The 23227-nt window shown below is 43.8% G+C and overlaps 1 protein-coding gene across 1 annotated transcript; it reads left to right on the top strand.

The window, feature by feature from the left end:
- Positions 1–3: 3 nt before the first annotated feature.
- Positions 4–21691, top strand: ascc1 (activating signal cointegrator 1 complex subunit 1). Its single transcript, XM_083634680.1, has 10 exons — positions 4–281; positions 470–572; positions 702–799; positions 905–1083; positions 5026–5159; positions 6205–6324; positions 7522–7646; positions 10219–10292; positions 11762–11896; positions 21543–21691. The coding sequence occupies exons 1-9, from the start codon at positions 167–169 to the stop codon at positions 11876–11878; spliced, it is 1065 nt and encodes a 354-aa protein (XP_083490806.1). The 5' UTR covers positions 4–166; the 3' UTR covers positions 11879–11896; positions 21543–21691.
- Positions 21692–23227: the final 1536 nt, after the last annotated feature.

Consider the following 23227-nt stretch of genomic DNA (forward strand, 5'->3'; position numbering starts at 1 on the left):
CGTTATGACCGCATTTTACGTTAGCGTTGCTTGCTACATCCGCTGACAATTTACGTTACGGGGTGTCAAGCGAGGAAATGAAAAAACATCCATGGTTGGGGGAAAACTGCATGAGCAACTAAACATTTGCGTTAGCTTTATTTGCGTTATTTAGGTGACTATCAGTATGGACATTTTACGTCCAGCTCTTATAAATATAAATGGTAGAGTATATCGACGAAATCTCATAAAGGAAGAACATTATGAAGAAGAGGAAGATGTTTCATACGTGGGACCACCAGGTAACTTGCCAGCCTGTCTAGTACTGTATGTGTACTTGTACTATCGTGGCTTCAAATGCTGTCATGCTGTAGTAGTGTAGTAGGCTGTGTGTCCCCAGTCTCCATCCTCATACACACACTGAATGCTGCAGAAGGAAGAGAGGAGTTCATGACAACAATCTGTGTGTGGTTTGGTTTGCCATGTTCAGAAAGTGAAGAGCTCTCAGCAGATGAAGCGTGTGATATCCACTGCATTGAACAGACTGATAAAGGATTCCACTGTGCCATCGACGTCCCAAGTGTTCTATACAAGTGAGTTACAGTATACAATTAGCATAATGCATGTGATCTCTACTGTCTTGCTTGAGTTGACATGCAACAGATGCTTTCTTGTATTCTGAGCAGCAGTCATGTCTGTCTGTTTTCCTGTTTGTTGTGCAGATACATCATTGGGAAGAAAGGAGAGACACGCAGACGTCTGGAGTCAGACACAAAGACATCTATCACCATTCCTAAACCTGGAGTGGAGGGGCAGATTGGTGAGGATTTATAGCAAATACTCACACGCAGTTCTTGTCTATGGGCACATCAGATAGTATGAAACCAAACATTTGCACTCAACATTCTCCCTTTATTTCTGACAGTTATCACAGGTTCCCAGAGGTCTGCTGTCTCCTCTGCAGTTACGCGGCTCGAGCTCCTAATCGAGAGTTTCAGGAGAAAGCAGCCATTCACCCACTTTCTGTCATTTCCTCTCAACGATCCCCAAATTCAAGAAGGATTCCTGAGATTTAAAGAAAATGTCTTGGAGCAGTGCTCACAGGTAAGCAAAGAGAATTATGAATGGTAAAAATTAGATTAGTAGCAGCCAAGTATTGTTTGAGATGGGGTTAGGAGTTGAAATTGGAATTGTACTCATCTCTAATAACTTTTTACACCAAAATTACCAACTTATATGCAGGGTTTTCAAACACAGGTAAACAGTGTGTGTTAAACGCAAAAAATAGGCCATTGGCACTTTCACATCGCCTCCCATGTTCAGCTGCTCCCCCAGAGTGGGCGTTTTAGTGGATGCACTCACTGTCACAGGCTGCAGGCGACCTGGACACTAAACCAGTATATTGACATGGCCATTGTCTCCAATACATGAACTGTGGCAGTGCCACGATATGGTCGCAGAGTTCCTATCAGCCCACTCCCCAAATTTGAAGTCGATCGGACAAACGGTTCTTGAGATAAACCGCTTTTTTTGCCAGTACGGGGTGCTATGCCGAATTGCACATAAACAGGGCACTGCACTCCATCAGGTCCCCCTTAGTGCACTCCCAAAGTTTGAAGTCGATCCGACCAACGGTTCTCGAGATATGTGAAGGACAGAGAGACAGACAGACACTGCTGGCATTATAGTGTAGATACGCTGATTGGCTCAGTGGCTCAATGGCTCTAGCTCAGTGTCTGCATGGTGAAGTTTTCAAATTTGGCACACACATAGCCCACCGCGTTAAGCTGTTCTAGGTGAAAAAAATCCATCCACGGTGGGCACTAGAGCGATATTTTACATTTTTATTATAGGCCTTCACAATCACAGAGCCATTGAGACATCATCAGAATCAGAATCAGAATCACTTTATTCGCCAAATGCATCACAAGGATACACAGGAATTCATTCTGGCGTAACAGCACAGCTCAAACGAGACAAAAAACACAGACAGCACACATGTCAAAAACACACTCAGGACATGATAAAAACTATACGTGGTCCAGAATGGCAAGGTGTATTTAAAAGTACGTTTAAAACAACTACCCAACTAATTTAAAAAAGTCACAACCTAAAAAGAGTAAAACCAGCAGGGAGTGAGATAAAGTGCTTTATAGAGGGAGTGCACATGCAGCGGGGAGGGGGGGGGGGGTCATAACTATCTGCTTTGATTGTTCAGGAGAGTAACAGCTCTTGGGAAAAAGCTGTTCAAGTGGCGTGTGGTTCTGGTTTTGACGGCCCAGAACCGTCTTCCTGAGGGGAGTTTTTGGAAGAGAGGGTTGCCGGGATGAGAGGGGTCAGAGGTGATCCTCCCTGCTCGCTTCCTGACCCTGGCGTCGTACAGCTCACTCAACGACAGCTGCTGTTGTCCTGTCAGCTTCTCTGCTGTGCGCACAATCCGCTGCAGTCTGCCCTTTGCAACGGCAGAGACGGAGCCGAACCACACAGAGATGGAAGAGGAGAGTACACTCAGTGGTGGCTCTGTAGAACTTGGTCAGGACGGGACGGGAGACATTGAGTTTCCTTAGCTGTCTAAGGAAGAACATCCCACTGTGGGCACTTTTTATAATAGAGGTGGCGTTCGTCTCCCATTTTAGGTCATTGGTGATGGTGGTACCGAGGAATTTGAACGACTCAACCTCCTTAACGGCAGTGTTGTTGATTGACAGCCCTTCCCTGCTTCCCAGTAACATTGTGACATCATCAGTGTGACATCATCACCAGCCCTTCCCTGCTTCCCACTAACATTGTGACATCATCAGTGATGTCACTGATGGTGACATCATCACCAGCCCTTTCCTGCTTCCCACTAACATTGTGACATCATCAGTGATGTCATACATCACTGATGATGTCATAGACATTGTGACATCATCAGTGATGTCAAATCCTTTCCTGCTGAGGTTATAAATTGTACGACATCGCTCTGACTTGTGGACAATGGGCTGGAGGCTCCCTAGGAATATGAACATAATCAGAGCTGTAGGCATTTTGAAGTTGGCAGTAGTTTTGTGTGGAGAGGAATCAACATTGCCTTGGTTAATGGGGCAACAGGGTAGCTGATCAAGACCGACTATTTTGATATTTGGGCAGGAGGTGTGGTTCCTTTCATTAAGTTCCTGAAGGAAATTGAAGATGGGGCAATCGTGATGATGGCCACCTTCTCAAGTATCACCAACCTGGGCTTCAGGGATAACTGGATGTTTGTAGCAGGCAAAGGCTTCAAGACCAAGAGTCCCTTTGAACGGCACATAAAACAGTGCAGATACCAACGAGTTCGGGGGCTGGCCCAAGGCCCTAGAGATGGAAGGCTGCATACCCCAGAGACAGGGTTGATCTCTCCTGTCCTCGTGAAACTGTTGTGAGAGCGGTTACACCTCCTCCACGGGCCCACGCACCACAAGCCTTGTGTTCCTCTTTGCCTACCAGGAAATGGTTCCAGCAACAAACTCTTCAGAAGAGTGATCAGAAAGAAAGACAAACTGCTGACAGACTCTAGTCTCCAGTAGACTCTAATCACTAGGATCAAGCTATGCTGCTCAGAGCCACCTGCGCTTCTCCATTCCTTTTGGACGCTGTTCCACAGATGCTGGCTAGTGCTAGCTGATTAGAGCTAGCTGATTGGGACTAGCTGATTGGAGCTAGTGGCAAGACTGAACCGATTTGAAGGATGTAATCAGTGGTTATTGGCTAACTGTCACACATACCATCTCTAAGGCCGCCTGACTGTGCTGTGATAGTGTTGCACTAATGATGATGATGATATTTATAACTGTTTATGAATTACTAATGCAATGTATGAACAATGCTTTATAAATGATTAATTATGTACTAATAACTAATGCTTATGGTGTGCAGTTATTATAAAGTGTTACCAAGTCCTTTAAAGTGAATGGAAGTTGGATACCATCATTAATGTTTTGGTTACATCTGCAGCTTACCCTGCCTTTGAGACACAGAATGACTGCTGTGAAAAGGGTCTATTGAGGGTGTGCATTGTCGAATTTGGTGCAATTTGGACACAACGCGTTCAAAATTAATAAACTTTTAATAAACAAGTGAACAGAGCTCTGTGCAGTGGCAGGGCGGGGCCACGGGGCACTGCACTCATTCTATAAAAGAAACATGAGGAAATGTCAAAAACAAAATCAAATTCCAAAAGGCGTGCATTACAAACTGCCATTGGGTGGAATGTAAACGGGACGCTAATAAATGGGCTGTAGCTCTGAATGCCACTGCTATTCTTTCACAAACCACTTGCGCTAATTTGGCTGCGGGATTATCTATTCAGTCTTTTTCTTCATGTCCCGCCTTCGTTTTTACCCACATACACTTCTATACCAATCAAAATGTATGGATTACAATTGTATATGTGTCAAATACCACCTGAAAGGTTCCTTTAACATTTTATGATATTCCATCCAACCATGTTCAACCGCTTATTCGGGATCGGGTCGCGGAGGTAGCCCTTCCAGCAGGGGACCCCACACTTCCCTTTCCCTGGCCACATTAGCCAGCTCTGACGGGGATCCCGAGTCGTTCCCAGGCCAGCGTGGAGATATAATCTCTCCACCTAGTCCTCGCTCTGCCCTGTGGTCTCCTCACATGGACATACCTGGAACACCTCCCTACCTAGGGAGGCGACCAGGTGGCATCCTTACCAGATTCCCCAACCACCTCAACTGGCTCCTTTCTACGCAAAGGAGCAGCAGATCTACTCCGAGTCCCTCATGGATGACTGAGCTTCTCACCCTATTCCTAAGGGAGCATGCCAGCAACCCTCCTGAGAAAACCCATTTTGGCCGCTTATATCCGCAATCTTGTTCTTTCGGCCATAACTCATGACATTATGATATTCAGTATTGATAATACGCAACACTATGTGTAATGTCAGATCTATAAAAGTCAAATTTCAATTCCTCAGTTGTACTAGAATTGACATCAACACAGTACATCCAAAGCTGAGTTTAACACTGCATTCACAAATCCGTGTTGTGTTTTGCACAGGATCATGGAGTAGAGGGAAGCATCTTTCAGAACCCTGCCAAGCTTCACCTGACGGTGGGTACCCTGGCTCTGTTAAATGATCTGGAAGTGACAAAAGTATGTGAACACCTCCAGGAGTGTCAACACTTCATCAGGTAGGTCAGACAAAATTATCACAGTAAACTAAAAGTAAGTGTACTAACTTGGTCGTTAAAAAAATGCCCATAAACATAGTCTTTTTGTTTATGAGAAATAAGTGCATTTTGGGTGAAGAATTTTGCCTTTCTTTTTTAATGCTAATTTGAAAAAATCATATTGTGTAAATTAATTTATGAATTATTGTTTGTATTACACAATATCTGTTGCAAACATACCAAATGTTCTGAACCTCTATCATTGTACCTTTTGAAAATACCACCCAGTGTTTCCTCTCACAATTTGATGCAGCTGTGGCATTTGGGTGGGATAATTCTAGTTTTGTCCCAAAATTGTTGCTCTTTGGTTTATGTCTAAATTTGAGGTTTATGGTGCTAAGGGCAACTTCAGCCCAGGACCACGTGTGACCTCATATAGTGCTAAAGTGCTTGTGTGTTATTGCACACTGCTCTATTCCACTAAGATCTACGTCTAGTATCAGAATTCAGCTGACTGTAAAGTGCTCAGTGCTAAAGTGCTTGAATGTTTGAGTGTGATTTTGTATTAAAATTCAGCAGCTTGATGGAGGCTGGCACAAAAGATAGCTTCAGGTGTTTTGATTTGCACTGTGGCACCCGGAGAGTAAGCTTGTGTGATGACTGCCTGCTCGTATAGGCTTTGTATGTGCTGCTCATAATCTTCCTTCCTTCCTTTTTGTATTCTTTATTTTCATGGCCGTTTTGTGCATGTTGGTCAGCCTGCTTCTCGACTGAACTGTCAGCTTGCCAAACCATGCTGCCATTCTGTATCATACAACGCCAATTGTAAGCTCACATTTCTCTCTGGTTACTTACGGTGGTGGTCACCTCCTTGCTGTTGTGGCGAACCGCTGCTAAATAAGCACGGAGAAAACACTGATATTACCGCCCCGCCAAAAATAGTGGAAAAATAAAAAACGAACACAACTGAACCCACACTGAAACTGCAAAACGACAATAACTGTTGTTTACTTCTTTAGTTTGCCTCAAGTCTGATGATGAAGCTGTGGTTAATATCTGCCATCAGGGAGATGACCGAGGGAAAGCCTCTGCCCGTGGAGGTGACTGGTATAGAGTACATGAACGACGACCCTGCCATGGTGGACATCCTGTACGCCAAGGTTCATGTGAAAGACAAGTCTGACACGTGAGTTCAACGCCAACAGCTCCTGTTGGCAACAATGGAACAACTCAACTTTACAGAGTTTTTTATTATAATTTTCATTACTACAGTTTTCAGGGTTCCCACGGGTCCTTGAAATCCTTGAAAGTTTGTGAATTGGTGGGAGGAGAGGAATCAATGCTTTGAAAGTTTTTGAAAATAGACATCAATAGACATGGGTCATTGAAAGTGCTTGAATTGATGTATTTTGTGCAATAATAAAAATTGAAGTTCTTTTGATATCCCCCTCTCTTTTTAATTATCTGTGAGCTCCTGCAAAGCCTGCTAGTTCCCATTATAAAAATTCTCAGTGTTGTAACGGTAATTGTTGGCTCCTTGCAGGGCCGCTGCTGGCCATTTGGGTGCCCTAAGCGTAATTGTTTTGTGGTGCCCCACCCCCCCCTCCCCCGCAAAATTTTCAATAACTGTCAAACAAAAGACTGCAAAATCATTAATTATGAACGATACTAGTGTATCTCACATTACATTACATGTGGCAAACAAACAATTGTTAGAATTACTGTAGGCCTACATGTCAGCAAACAAGCGATTGTTAAACTGTACATGCAAGCAGGGGCGGACTGGGATCATAATTCAGGCCGGGCATTAGATACCAAGCAGGCCAGGCCGATACGGGCCGACGTGCGTGCCGGTGTCCGAAGGGTGGCGGCGAAAAATTTGGGCTGTTTGAAGCCCGATTTGGGCCGTTTGAAGCCCGATTTGGGCCGTTTGAAGCCAGATTTGGGCCGGTTGAAGCCAGATTTGGGCCGTTTGAAGCCCAATTTGGGCCGAGTCCAATTTTACAATGCGATGCACCCACTTTAACCCTGAATAAAGTAATAAATCCACTAGTAAACCAGTAGGCGGCGCCTGGCCTGCTGTTCAGTGAGTGGCCTGACTGAGGGCACCAATTTATTTTTATTTTTATTTTATTTTTATTTTTTTTGGTGCCCTCAGTCACATGATGCCCTACGCAGTCTGCGTACTCTGCGTATAGGGTGCGGCGGCCCTGGCTCCTTGAATTTGAGGGAATTGGACCTGGAAAGTCCTTTAGCTTGATGTTTAAGAAGGTGTGGGGACCCTGAGTTTCATCCTGCTTGTTGAGTTTGTGTGTATTTATTGATTGATTCTTCCAGCGTGTCTCTGACAGCACGTTGAAGGTAAAGTGTGCCTGTGCTCCAGGCTGCAGGTGGTTGCAGAGCGGCTGGTGGAGCACTTTGTCTCTGCGGGGTGGATGGTGAGGGAGTGGGACCGAGTGAAGCTGCACGGCACCGTCATGAACACTCTGTTCAGGAAGGATTCCACAGGTGAAGACAGTGCCAACTAGGCATGGGTCGGTTTGAAAATGTTGAAACCGGTTCGATATTCCCCCCAAAAAACGTATCAAACCGGTATATCGAATTTTACAAAAAAAAAATATATATATATATATTGTGTAGCCCATAAATGACTGTAATGCGACTGCAGTTGGTGGCGATAATGCACCTCTACGCTGGTATGCCAACCAGCACTAAGACTGTAACAACACACTGTTTTTATTTCTCATAACTATTCATCTTAACTTTTCTTCAAACATCAACATAATGAACAAAATAATACTTTTGCCTACTAGTGCAACTTGAGAAGAGGCTAATATGAAAAATAGTGCAATCAGAATGGATTGGTACTATTTTTTTAATTTAAAAAAAACAATCGTTTATTTTTTCCGTTTTTTTCAGTTTGCACGTGATCAAAGCGGTTTGGGCTCGTACACCAAACCGAACCAGTAAACCTGGAAATCGACCCATGCCTAGTAGGGGTGTCACGATACACTCAGTTCACGATACGATACGTATCACGATACTGGCTTCACGATAACGATACGATACGATACGATTTTAACAATATTTTTTTAAACTTGAATAATGACAATATATGACTGGAAAAGTAGTATTTTATTTGAAATGCACAAATACAAAACATGCTGTTGTGGGAAATTGTTATTACAATAACAACTAGAAAAAACATGAGATTGGAGATGAGGCTTATCTTGAAATAGAATGAGTTACACCGTCACTTAGATTTACTTTGAACTAAAAGGTTTCTCAGCAGTATAAATTCTCATTATGCATCTTCAGTTTTTCTTCAAACTCAAACAACAAGACTTTTCTTAGTCTATTTTTTATGCATCTTCAGTTTTTCCTGTCAAGTAAACAGTTTTGCCAGAAACTCAATTGAATGGTTTCTCTCCTGTATAACTTCTCATGTGTCTCTTCAGAGACTTGTTCAACTGAACTACTTTCCACACATTGAACTTCAACAAACAAAGACGTTTCTTTGTCTATTTTTGAAAAAAAAAAAAAAAAAAAAAAAAAATTCACGATATGAGATTTCATCTCAACGATACATATCGTGACGTTTTACTATCGCGAAATTTCGTGGGACGATATATTGTGACACCCCTAGTGCCAACACCATTGAGTGTCTCTGCGTGAGACTTTTGGAAAAACAAAGTTGTTGATCCCTCCTCTGATTCCACTGGCAGCAGACAGTGTGTGTGTGTGTAGCAGACAGTGTGTGTGTGTGTGTGTGTGTGTGTGTGTGTGTGTGCAGCAGACAGTGTGTGTGTGTGTGTGTGTGTGTGTGCAGCAGACAGTGTGTGTGTGTGCAGCAGACAGTGTGTTTGTGTTCAGCAGACAGTGTGTTTGTGTTCAGCAGACAGTGTGTTTGTGTTCAGCAGACAGTGTGTGTGTGTGTGTGTGTGTGTGTGTGTGTGTGTGTGTGTGTGTGTGTGTGCAGCAGACAGTGTGTGTGTGTTCAGCAGACAGTGTGTTTGTGTTCAGCAGACAGTGTGTTTGTGTTCAGCAGACAGTGTGTTTGTGTGCAGCAGACAGTGTGTTTGTGTGTAGCAGACAGTGTGTTTGTGTGTGTAGCAGACAGTGTGTTTGTGTGCAGCAGACAGTGTGTGTGTGTGTGTGTGTGTGTGTGTGTGCAGCAGACAGTGTGTGTGTGTGCAGCAGACAGTGTGTGTGTGTGTGTGTGTGTGTGTGTGTGTGTGTGTGTGTGTGTATGTGTGTGCAGCAGACAGTGTGTTTGTGTGCAGCAGACAGTGTGTTTGTGTGCACCAGACAGTGTGTGTGTGGGCAGCAGACAGTGTGTGTGTGTGTGCAGCAGACTGTGTGTGTGCAGCAGACAGTGTGTTTGTGTAGTGTGTTTGTGTGTAGCAGACAGTGTGTTTGTGTAGTGTGTTTGTGTGCAGCAGACAGTGTGTTTGTGTAGTGTGTTTGTGTGCAGCAGACAGTGTGTTTGTGTGCAGCAGACAGTGTGTTTGTGTAGTGTGTTTGTGTGCAGCAGACAGTGTGTTTGTGTGCAGCAGTGTGTTTGTGTGCAGCAGACAGTGTGTTTGTGTAGTGTGTTTGTGTGTAGCAGACAGTGTGTTTGTGCAGTGTGTTTGTGTGCAGCAGACAGTGTGTTTGTGTAGTGTGTTTGTGTGTAGCAGACACTGTGCTTTCCAAGTACTCTCACAATGGCTTCATTCATTTTGGCCGTGGATCAAGTCCAGCCCCAGTTCTCAAACATGAGTTTATACTGAGCTGCCCAACAACACAGTGCCAGGGAAGGGCGGCTGCAGGGCTGACCATGTTTACCAGTATGTGAACAATTCACTGGGTCTCTGTTGACTTCGTGAAAATAAACTGTGGTATGCTATGCATGTTATGTGAGAAATTAAATTATTCTGACTCCCACTTTGCTCATAGCTCCCGAAATAGTGGCACGTAAACAGATTTATTTGATCAGGCGATAAGCTATCAGTCCTCCAGCGCAGATAAACGGGTCATTTATTTTGTTCTGCGTTTTAAACTGTCTTTGAACTCTGGTAGTTTTCCCTTGTTATTCCAGGTGAAGACTCGGGCGGTGCAGGAAGACAACCCCTGAAAGAGAGAGAGGCTTTCGATGCCAGAAACATCTTGGAGGTTAGAGGGAATCTAGCTCAAGTACTGCTAAGACACAAACATCTAGATATCTGCTAAGACACAAACACTCTCACTCCTTTACACTGCTGTTAATCCTAGATGGAAGGGGGGGCGGATCTTTTATTGTTTGGGCTATAAACCAGATGAATATTTGTTTTACTCTGCAGGCCTTTGTGACAGAAATACTTGACCTGCTTATTGATTTGATTTGTAAAGGCAGAAAGATTTAGAATGTGCTGTTTTACCGGCATATTGATTAACCCTATTATTTTTATGTCAGTTGGCTCTCTTGTGCACATACCCCAAAAACTGAAGACAGGAACGAGAAGACTCCCATCTAAATACAGCAGGAGGAGGAGGAGGAGGAGAACTTTGAAAATGTGCCAAGAAAAGCTTCTGTACGAGTCAGTAGACCTTACATGTGTTCTCAGAACCGGCCCATGAAATCTTCTGTATGATCGCTCAGTCTTGAGTGACGAGTGAAATGTGACAAACAGCGACATTACACCGTCTCCTTCCTCTCTGGAGCCGAGTGTGTGGCTGAAATGACATGAATCAAATGACACACGAGCACCTACCAAGTGTTGTGTGACCATGGTAACACCATGTGTGTGTGTGTAACCATGGTAACACCATGTGTGTGTGAGCGACAGCTCCTCATTTAATATATATGTTTCCTGGTCGCTGACTTGTTTGTACTGAGAATAAGAAGTGGAGCCTGGTCTGAAATCACAAATCCTGACTTTTCCAAAACATGCCATGGTTTTAACGACTTTTTATTTATTTTTTTATTTAACCTTTATTTAACCAGGCAAGTCATTAAGAACAGATTCTTATTAGGGGTGGGAATCACCAGATGCCCACGATATGATACTAAAACGATACTTGAGTCACGATACGATAGTATTGCGATATTGCGATATCGCCAATATTGCGATATATTGAATACGGTATTGCGATATATTGAATATTGCGATATTTCGATATATTGCAATTTCTTACTTTTTCAACTGCAAATGATGTCCCCAAAGGAAAACCTTGTCAACATCTGGTTTATATAAGAACAATTTGATGAACAACTTTCCACAATTGTTCATCTGACTTCAACCATTTTATTGCAGCAACATTGTCAAGTAGACAGACCAACAACTTTCATAAAGTCATAAAGTCATGTCATAGTTGCATGCACCTGACAAACTGAACTGTTTGTTACAGTCTACTTACAGTCCACCTTAACTGGATGTGTCTGTGGACTACTGTACTTGGCATGGCCTGCAAAAAACAAAAACAAAAATTAAATGTCAGGCAAAATATCGCGATACTATGGTGTATCGATTTTCCCCCCCACCCCTAATTCTTATTTACAATGGCGACCTGCCAAAGGTTTCTCTGTTATGGGGAGAAGTGTCCAGTGGAATACTTGGAGCCTGTGTTCAAGGCTCTACTGTCTGTTTGCTCTATCATGACAGAACTTTGGTGCTCATCATTTCGGAGAGTTTGACCTGAACACTGTCCAGCTGTCCCAGAGATATTCCACAGACTGCAGCGGCTACTACACCTCTGCCGGGAGCATCAGCTTCTCATGACCGTCTACGTTCACTGAGGTGGGGAATGAGACAATGCTCATCTGAGTTTCCAGCTCTACAGACTGTGTGTCAAACTCAAATCCAGCCCGGCACTTCATTTTATGAAGAAAACACACAAAGAAAACAATACAGAATTGCTGTAGTTGTAATAGTTGTAGGCTACTAGTTGTTTGCCATTATTTTTCATATAATTCTGCTTTCAGAGCTAGTTATTAATTATTAAGTTATTACTAAAAACCAATAATAATTGAATCAGAGGCAATGATGTAATATGATAACAAGTATGTTATAGATACATTTATATCGTGTTATATTTACAACCGGCCCTTTGAGGGCAACCATAATGGTGATGTGGCCCAGGATGAAATTGAGTTTGACACAGAGGCTGTCTAGAAGCTGTTGTCCAGTAGGTGGCAGCATACGTTTGTCTTTAGAGCGGAGACATAATAACTGTATCTGAACCCTTTTTTTCATCCTCCAAAACCCCCTGGGAACATGCTGTGTGGGAAAATCTAATGATCAGAGCACTGCATGATTCACATTTCAGATGAAAGCTCATTGAAAAGATGAAACTTGCATGCGCACACATTCTGAAATGCTTTAGGCCAGGGATACTCAACTTTCTTTGCCTGGGGGCCACTTTTGTAAAATGATAGGAGGCCAGGGGCCAGTTAATAAACAAACATTAATATTATTTTTTCTCTAGCGGTGTCAGCCGGAGTTTAGTCTGACAATTTTGTGCACACAGGATAGTTAGGTTAAGTTAGTTAGGTTAAGTTAGTTAAGTACATATAAGTGCCTGGGTGGCGAGCAGACAACGATATTTGACAATTTAGCTGGAGCTCAGTCAAATGTTATTTGACATTAGTTTTCATTGTGAAACAGAAAATAGTCAGGGGGCCACCCTGCGCCCTATCGTGGGCCGCATCTGGCCCCCGGGCTGCAAGTTGAGTATCACTGCTTTAGGCAGTCGAATTTCTGTAAATTTTTCCTCCAGAGAATTGGTTCTCTGTTAGTGATCCTGAGCCAGGCAACTTGAAACGTGCAACGTGAAAAGCACAAAACAAACCACATTTAAATCGAATAGGCAATCAAAAGAAAATAAACAAAACCAAAATCAAGAAAGAATTATTTCAATTTAAAAAACACAAGCACTTCACTCTCTTCACTTAAATCACCTCTGATCTTATTTGTGAAAACTGCCTAAGTGAGTCTGTTTTCCTAATTTGGTAATAAGTCATTTCTTATTTGATAAATGCACATTTGCCTCATTCCTTTGTGACCTGGGGATCTTCACAACATGGACACGCGTTTGCAAGTTTGGGAGTTTGTTGATCACTTGAGATTTTTTTTTACTTGGGCTGGCAATTTCTATACAACGGCTTTACTCAGATTCCAGAGGGCAATGCCGTTGAGATGATCAACTATCTCATAGCCTATTGTGAAATCATGCATGTGAAATCCATCACCCGCGATGGAGCAAAGGCAGGAGCATCTGCATGCATATAGATTATGTCCCCAGAGTACATTGCCTTGTAAAACAAGGGCATTCTAATAATTAGGTGTAATGATTAGCATATATTTTGGTAGTGTTTTTTTACGCCTTTTCAGTAGACTGCTGGTTTAGGAAGTTTGACGTTGATCTATTTTGAGGTTTGATACTGAACTGTGAGTGTACCTACCCTATTTCCCCCCCATTTTCTCCCCAATTGTACTTGGCCAATTCCCCCTGTTGCCCCGGTCGCTGCTCCACCCCCTCTGCCGATCTGGGGAGAGCCGTAGACACACACATGCTTCCTCCGATACAGCAGTTGCCAGCTGCTTCTTTTCACCTGACAGCGGGGTGCTTCACCGGCAGGACGTAGCACATGGGAGGATCACCCTATTCCCACCAGTTCTGTTCCGCCCCAAACAGGCGCCCTGACCAAATAGAGGAGGGGCTAGTGCAGCATGTGACCAGGACACATACCCTCATTCCGGCTTCCCACCCGCAGACACAGACACACAGGCGCCCGACCAAGCCGGAGATACTGTAACACGGGGGCGCGAACCTGTGACCCTCGTGTTGGTAGGCAGGGAATCTACACTACCCGGATGCCCCGTACCTACCCTTTTCGGAATAATTCAAGGAGGCTAGGCTACCTCAGGCTATCTGCGGGGTCTTGAAAAGTATTCAAAGTTGATCAATCAATTTAGGGAAAGTTAAGACAAATATAAAAATCACGATGTGAGAGGTATTAAATAGCACTATTGTGCTGATGGTGTTAAATGAGCATATGATATTGTCTCATATTGCAGACCCCTGAATTGATTAATTTTAAGTTTTATATGATTTTTTTTTTAAAGCACACATTATACTGCTTCACAGAAGACAGACATTATGAAACAAAAAAAACTGCCGAGGATTAAAACACAACAAAGCCACAGGCTTATTTCCATGGTGGTCCTCTGGGGGAAAAGGAAGGGGGGTGGTTGACAGGATTGTCAGGTGCAAATACAATACTTACGACTCACAATACATAAATACATACATAGCAATTAACATAAAATACAATATACATTCTCGCCCTGATACAGTGCTGATACAGTACCTATTCTAAAAGAGTGGATGCCAACAATTATTGTATCGTGGCAGACTTTGTGACATCAGCAAATATCGTATCATTGTCCAAAGAATCTATATAATATCGTATCGTGATGAAACTTGTGATTTACACCCCTATCGCTGATGTGACAAAAGTGGCGTTGAGGTCTCAAAATCGATTGGAAAAAGTCTTTAAAAAGGTCTTAAAAGGTATTGAATTGAACTTGGGGATGCCTGCATATGCCCTGTACCTCTACCTGAAGGCCTCTTCTCCACTGTCAGCCATGACAGGAGAGGATTCATCTCGTCAAAATGTCCACACCGGTCCTCGGCAGCAAGCCTGGCTGCTCTGTTTGGAGTGAGTCCCAATTTTACTGACAGATGGCAAGAGCAAGGATTTCACAACACGACCCAGCAAATACCTATATGCAAGAGTCCTAGTAATACGAGGTAAATCAAATACAATTGGTTTGTATATAGGACTTAGAATGCTTTGCTCTTGAAACAATCTGGTTGAAATGTTCAGACTGAGCTGGCACATGAATGTGTTAATGCCTTAGCGACATGATTTTTTTACACCAGTATTTCTTATTTGTTTCCTTTTTTTGCATTTTTTTTAATTATTATTATTATTATCATCCGTGCCCTTCCTACACTGTCCACAACCTTGTCCGGCCTGTGGAATCTGTCAGTGAATGAATACAGTTATTGGACTTACAGCCTGGCCGTCACAGCTCTCTCCGCTCGACTTGGCGTGCAGGAGGGCGATCGCCGGGTGGCCCCAAGTTCCGCCAGCGCGAGCTGAGGCCACTTTTTGTCTGTCAGCTCCTCCGTCCCAGCCTGCCTGCCCGCCCCCCCAACCCCCGACCGCCCCCCCATTTCGGTAGCGTGATTTTTTTTCTCTCTCCCTGTGCGCCCTTCCCGAGCCTTGTCGACAGAATCCATTCGACAGGGGTATGCATCCGTTGATTGTGGCGCTGTCTCTGGATGTAGAATTTATCTTTCAGACCTAGGAGACTCCTGAGAGCACGATTGTTAGTGTGTCAGACCTACACATAACATCACACGTACACTTGTTAGTGTGTCAGACCTACACATAACATCACACGTACACTTGTTAGTGTGTCAGACCTACACATAACATCACACGTACACTTGTTAGTGTGTCAGACCTACACATAACATCACATGTACACTTGTTAGTGTGTCAGACCTACACATAACATCACACGTACGCTTGTTAGTGTGTCAGACCTACACATAACATCACATGTACACTTGTTAGTGTGTCAGACCTACACATAACATCACACGTACGCTTGTTAGTGTGTCAGACCTACACATAACATCACACGTACGCTTGTTAGTGTGTCAGACCTACACATAACATCACACGTACACTTGTTAGTGTGTCAGACCTACACATAACATCACATGTACACTTGTTAGTGTGTCAGACCTACACATAACATCACATGTACACTTGTTAGTGTGTCAGACCTACACATAACATCACATGTACACTTGTTAGTGTGTCAGACCTACACATAACATCACACGTACACTTGTTAGTGTGTCAGACCTACACATAACATCACACGTACGCTTGTTAGTGTGTCAGACCTACACATAACATCACACGTACGCTTGTTAGTGTGTCAGACCTACACATAACATCACACGTACGCTTGTTAGTGTGTCAGACCTACACATAACATCACACGTACACTTGTTAGTGTGTCAGACCTACACATAACATCACACGTACGCTTGTTAGTGTGTCAGACCTACACATAACATCACACGTACGCTTGTTAGTGTGTCAGACCTACACATAACATCACATGTACGCTTGTTAGTGTGTCAGACCTACACATAACATCACATGTACACTTGTTAGTGTGTCAGACCTACACATAACATCACATGTACACTTGTTAGTGTGTCAGACCTACACATAACATCACATGTACACTTGTTAGTGTGTCAAGAGTGTAAAGACACTTTACACTCTTCTTTTCATAATGCCGGAGGCATTATGGTTTCGGGTTGTCCGTACGCCCCTAAGTCCGTACGTACGTCCGATGTTCGTTAACGCAATATCTGAGGAACGCCTTGACGGAATTTCATCAAAATTGCCTCAAACATTGACTTGGACTCAAGGATGAACTGATTAGATTTTGGTGGTCAAAGTTCAAGGTCACTATGACCTCACGAACGCCATTCCAAGCTCGTTAACGCGATATCTCAGGAACGCCTTGACGGAATTTCTTCCAATTTGGCTCAAACGTCGACTTGGACTCAAGGATGAGCTGATTACATTTTGGTGGTCAAAGGTCAAGGTCGCTGTGACCTCACGAACACCATTTTCAAGCTCGGTACCGCCATGCCTCAGTAACGCCTTGACAGAATTTCTTAACATTTTGTTCAAACGTCAAATTCTGGACAGACATGGATGTCGACTGCTCACTTGTTGGCGGAGGCATATATCCATATTTTGCGGTCGTTCTAGTTTTGTGGAGCTACCGGCACAGATCCTTTGTGTTCCCGCAGCCTTACGCATAGTTAAATGGCTTTATTTGACTGGAGGCTGCGTCCCTCTGAGTGTTAGCGTGGGCGGCCTGAGCGTGGGCGACACACATCTTTATTGGTCCACTCCCCGCTGCATCTCAGCCTAATTAGTCCGCTCTCTGCTTCCTGTAGCGGGGAAGTTCTAACCTGACCCTTGAGGTTTGGAGACGTGCATGTATGTATCCCTTTCAATAAGCCTGATAAATGAGACCTCACTGCCACTTTGTGTTCCCACAGATCTATTTCCTGTATGGATCTTTACCCTGAATCCATCCCCCCCACCACCCCCATTTCTGAAGATTTAACCAGAGGAAACCACTGTGTGTTAATTAAAAAGGTTGAACAGCTCTGTTTCCTTCGCAAGTGAAGTGTGTGCATGCGTGCGTGCGTGCGTACGTGCATATACAGTACAAATGTGCTTGTGTACATGCACCATATGAGTCACAGGCTAGATGTTTGTGTTTCATGCTATGGGAGGTCTTCCTGCTGGTTATGTTTGCCAGATTTGCTGAGAGGGAGAACAAGCATACAATGTATAATCAGCTGATAAGAAATAGTTGAATTCAATTAATTAAATTATTTTTGCTGAGAGGGCAGAAGGAAAGCACTGTGATTTTAAAAGAAGTGAATGCAGAGCAATCCCTTAGATGAGCCTACATCATCAGTAAAATAAGTGCAGAAAAGAATTCAAGCCTTTAATCAATGCTTATATTATATATATATATATATTATATTATTATAATTCATATCAAGTTTAGTATTCTGAAGCTTGCTCATCTTGAAAGTGACACGTGCTATCTCCGCCAAATATTGTTTAGGCCTGTATCAAATTTGCATATTTAATTTCATGCCAGCTTTTAAAACTAGCCTTTTATCCAAAGACTGTTTGAAATGGGCCTCACTTCATTTATCAATGTCAGACTCTTCAACACATGTTGGATATTGATATTCAATACCACACTGCCATTTTTCATAGTGTAATTAAAAATCAAACTTTCATCGAGGGCCAGATAAATCTTTCAACATCTACGGAGAAAAAGACAATGCTTGACAGACATGTGACCTTTTAAGACGCTAGATATGTGTGATTTACATGCTTAGCGTGGCTTACGCACACATGAAATCGATTAAGCGGTTAATTACTTTTTAAGGTCGGGGGGAGAAGTCCTTCAAACCACTAATGGTGAGTGGGTTCATTTAGCAGAACGGTGCGTAGAATATTTGACACCGAGCCCGGTTAACCCGCCTTACGAGGATTCAAAAAAAGAATGAACTTGAAAAGACATCCAAGCAGCCATCCATTTCGGAGTTGAGAGAGAGCTCCGCAAACACTTCTGGGTCGACAGCCAGTGAAATCTTTGAAATTGGACATTGTTAGCACTGAAAAATGACAGCACACCTTCCTTTTTTTTTTTTAATCAGCATTGGTCGCGTTTATGTTTGATGCAAGTCTCCAGTTGAGTGTCATCGGCGTTTGCGTTTCACACTAATCACTCTGTCTCTAATAGGCATGAAAGGCCTTGACGGACAGCCAAGGCGAGACCATTTGAAACGTCTCATCTCTGCCTCTTGTGACGGCTGCTCTTTATCATTCACAGCACTCATATTGTGGAGCCTACCTGCAGCTGTCCATGTCTGTTTACTGCAGGATCCATTCACACAGGGAGCAGCGCCACAAGCCCCGTGTGTTTGAACAGCAGTTAGCCAGTCACAGCTGCTGTCGCCTTTTGTGTACTGTTTGCACAATCAGGAGTTGAAAAGGGGGAGGACATCACCCCCCCCACACAGAAAAGGTGGAGGACATCACCCCCCCCCCCCCACACACACACACACACACACACACTCTCTGATTCAGGTGGGAAGGGGCAGTAATGGAAAGCCATTGCTGTGTAAACACTTGTAGGCTCTCTATAGGAGGCGTTTATTCACTAAATAAATCCATGTCCTTCCCTTCGCCCACACAGTGTGAAATCCATTGATGCGTACTTGTATGTAGGATGAAATCCACGGGGATTTGTCTCTTATAGTGGTTCTCAACTTTTTTCACATGAGGGACCCCTAAACTGACAAAGATTAGACCACGGACCCCCATTTAATAGGATTTTGTCCCACGGTCCCCCATATGATAATAAGATTGATGCTTTTAGATGTTTTATTACGGAAAGTGTATAAAACCCATGACCAAAATAGTCATTGTGTTACTTATGAATGGAATTATGGCGAAAAATAAATTACCCCCCTTTTGGCTGGGGACCCCCTGGAACCCCCTCAAGGACCCCTGGGGGTCCCCGGACCCCCATTTGAGAACCACTGTCTTATAGTACTGCAGGTTATCAGCTTCATTATAGCGACTCTTAAAATAAATCTTTCAAGATTCAAAGATTTTATTGCCATGTCAACAAAAGTTGATAGGAATTTGTCTTGGTTCACTCTCAGAGACAACAAAAAACATAGCAGCCAACGACAGGAAACATACAGGAACAGTTCTCAGCTACAGCATATACAGTAGAAAGTGCATACAGTTTAAGGTGCATACAGTTTAAAGTGACAACAAATCTGCCATTGAGACTGAGTGGAATATTAGGTAGCCTCTACTGTTCCACTTTTAATTGAAAAGGTGCTGCACCCTCTCCCGTCCCTACTGCGGCCCACACTGCAAAATACACCCTCTCCCATCCCTACTGCGGCCCCTACTGCAAAATACACCCTCTCCCGTCCCTACTGCGGCCACTACTGCAAAATACACCCTCTCCTGTCCCTACTGCGGCCCCTACTGCAAAATACACCCTCTCCCGTCCCTACTAGATAGATAGATAGATAGATAGATAGATAGATAGATAGATAGATAGATAAATACTTTATTAATCCCGAGGGAAATTCTGTTGTACAGCAGCTTCCAGTTGCACATACAAATAACAAAGTACATATGAAGGATAAAAAGCATGTTAAAATACTAAAAACGAAGAGATAAAAAGATAAACAAGATAAAAAAGTTAGGAGAGCCAGTCCTGGTAGGGACATGGAAATAAGAGAGAAAACAAGTGCCTGTGCCTGTGCAGTGTGCAAACATATGCATAGAGAAAGTGCCTGCAGTACATACACAAACAAATACTAAAGTCTCAAGTCTCAAGTCTCAGTGGCCCAGGTTGAGGGTGAGAAGGGTTGTCCATAATGGTGAGCAGCTTGGCCAAAGACCTTCTCTCCACTAGAGCTGTGAGGTTGTCCAGCTCCATACCGACCACGGAGCCAGCCTTCCTAACCAGCTTGTCCAGCCGCCTTGTATCCCTCTGTTTAATGCTGCCTCCCCAGCACACCACAGCATAGAAGAAGACGCTGGCCACCACGGACTGGTAAAACATCTGCAGCATTTTACTGCAGACATTGAAGGACCTCAGCCTCCGTAAGAAGTAAAGCTGGCTCTGGCCCTTCTTATAGAGTGCGTCAGTGTTCAGTGACCAGTCCAGTTTGTCATCCAGGTGTACTCCGAGGTACTTGTAAGAGCGAACCACCTCCACATCCACCCCCTCAATGGAGACCGGCCGCACCGGAGTCCCGTGCTTCCCAAAATCCATCATCATCTCCTTGGTCTTGGAGGTGTTCAGCTGGAGGTGGTTCCTCTTACACCAACCGACAAAGTCCTCGACCAGGCCCCTGTACTCCTCCTCCTGCGCCCCCCCTGATACACCCCACAATGGCGGTGTCGTCCGAGTATTTCTGTATGTGGCATGTCTCGGAGTTGTGCTGAAAGTCTGCAGTGTAAATTGGGAACAGGACAGGAGCGAGAACGGTCCCCTGTGGGGCCCCCGTACTACTCACCACCGTCTGCGGCCCACACTGCAAAATACACCCTCTCCCGTCCCTACTGCGGCCCCTACTGCAAAATACAGCACAGTGGCAACTACTTGCTAGGCAAGAGCAAAATACTGTCATACTGCTCCTAACTAACTTTGCACTTTTAATAGCTGTGTGACCCAGTTTGAATCCAATTGAATTAAATCTATACACATTTCTAGCAAGTCCACTTACAGCTGTAAGTCACTTGGGATTACTTACTAAATGCCTCCCAATGAGGCTTATCCTTTCCATAACTATTAAAATAGCTTCTTTTGAGGGTTCTTCTATCCGGGAACCTGCTTCCATGATGCTGATCGGTCATTTACATTGTTCAGTAGTGTCACTTCCTAAAGCCAGTATTGCTTAACGAGCATGCATCACTGTGTTGTTATGGGACAAATAGCTTAGCGTAGCATGCTGCTGTTTTGATATCAGTATATGATCATAGAGCAGAAGAAAACCATTTGTTTTTGTTTATGCCTGATGTATTCAAGCCGTCGTTGTAAATTCCAGTGTGTGCTTAATTGTCCTGCCTGGCTGATCCTACATTTTCTGCCCTTATGTGAGTATTGCCATATGAACGGCTTGCATTCTAGTCAAGGACGCAGTATGCTTTAGTTCAGAGCACATGATTAATAATTGACATGGCCGTTATGTTGTTATTATGTGTTGCAGGTCACAGATGAACATGGTGACACGATGGAAGGTGGAAGCTGTGGGCGGCTGCTGAAGTAACTCCACGCTCTCTCAGAGCCTCTGTGCATCGTCACCACAACTTAACCCATTGATACCTGATGCAGCATTTGCGTATATATCCCTCATTTGTCTGCGTATCCCTTTAAGACCGCGAACCGCGTTAACGCGGTTTGCGGTCTTAAAGGGATACACACACAAATGCTGCATCAGGTATCAATGGGTTAAAGCACCATGCAAAACACGTTTCCATGAAGGTGTTCAGCCCATGTGCTCATGTCACCGTGACTTCCAGAGATAGCAAAGTGCTGTAGCACCACTGCTGGATCTTATGTTGAAATCAAACGAAATAGAATTGAATATGTTTGGGTTGTAATCACCCCCCTTAGCGACATAATGTGCCACATTTCGACAGTCTGTTGAAATCTCACAGGAATAAATACATTTGCAAAGCAGCCGCCCTTGGCCTGTTGCAATTATTTCTTGTGTACTAAGAATTTGGGAGGCGATCCTTACGGAGTCATGAGATCATGTGACAATATGCACGGCCATGATCAGGTACAAAAGCTTGTGTCTAGCTTTATGAGCTGTGCATATTTGTAAGACAGAAGGGGACTTGCTGCATTTACATTTGTAGATGGCACATATTTACTCATTAGTAACCCTGTATTCTATATAAATAGAATATATATATATAAATTATGCTGCACACAGTTTTTCCAGTCTGGTGTTATTGAAATGAAGTGCTCTGATCCTCCCCTCAACTGCTTTTGTGCAAACTGATGCCGCTTTGTGAACAGGAGAGATCAGTTTGATCAGTCTCCTGCCCATAGAGCAACGATGACATCAGTTAATCCCTTTACAGTGAAAGGCACTCTTCCACAGCTCACTCACAGGGCTGATACTTAAGCTGCCTTTGTGGCCTAATATGATATCGCTTTGCATGTTGGCTTTATTGGAGACGGCGGGACGCGATGAGCCTCCCGTGCCGGACTTGAACCCGGTAAATAACGGGTACATGACGGGTGCCTCGGGGGAAACGGAGCCACCAGGACGACCTCTGCTGTCTTTTTAATCACAAATATCAGAGAAGTGATCGCTCTCTGTTCGCGGGTGGAGCGGAATCTGCGGAGAAGATGACCCCCCCCCTATCACCAAGGCACAAAATGATCCCACATTGTTTTGCAAAAGACGACGGTGTCACCATCAATTTGTCTAGGCTCCCTCCATAACGAGATCTAATTCCAGTTGAATGTTTACCAGCGTTTTTTTTAATGGCATCTGAGGCTGTTTTCCCACCACTGTCATAAAGGTGGAGAGGTGAGATGATGTTTTGAGAACAGTGACAGGGGCATTATCAGGTTGAGTGTTTACGAGCGGTCCTGGAATTAAACGGCATCTTATGCTTGATGGAGGGCCCAGATGACGGCTGGAGGAGTTCTACTGGAATTCAATCAGAAAAGGACCAAAGCAAAAAGAAACCCAAAACCATGCCAGAGTTTTTTTTCTTTCCCCATATGCCATATCTCACACAAGTCACAAAACATAGATTTACTGCAATTACTAGTTTGACTTCCTGTTGTCTCCTATGTCTGGTCCACCTTGCCACCACTTCAGATGGATTGGAAGAGCTGGTCTCAGCCTTATAAGAGCCTTTTTCCAGTTAC

The sequence above is a fragment of the Poromitra crassiceps genome (assembly GCF_964638095.1).
Source record: "Poromitra crassiceps genome assembly, chromosome: 4".
NCBI lineage: Eukaryota > Metazoa > Chordata > Actinopteri > Beryciformes > Melamphaidae > Poromitra > Poromitra crassiceps.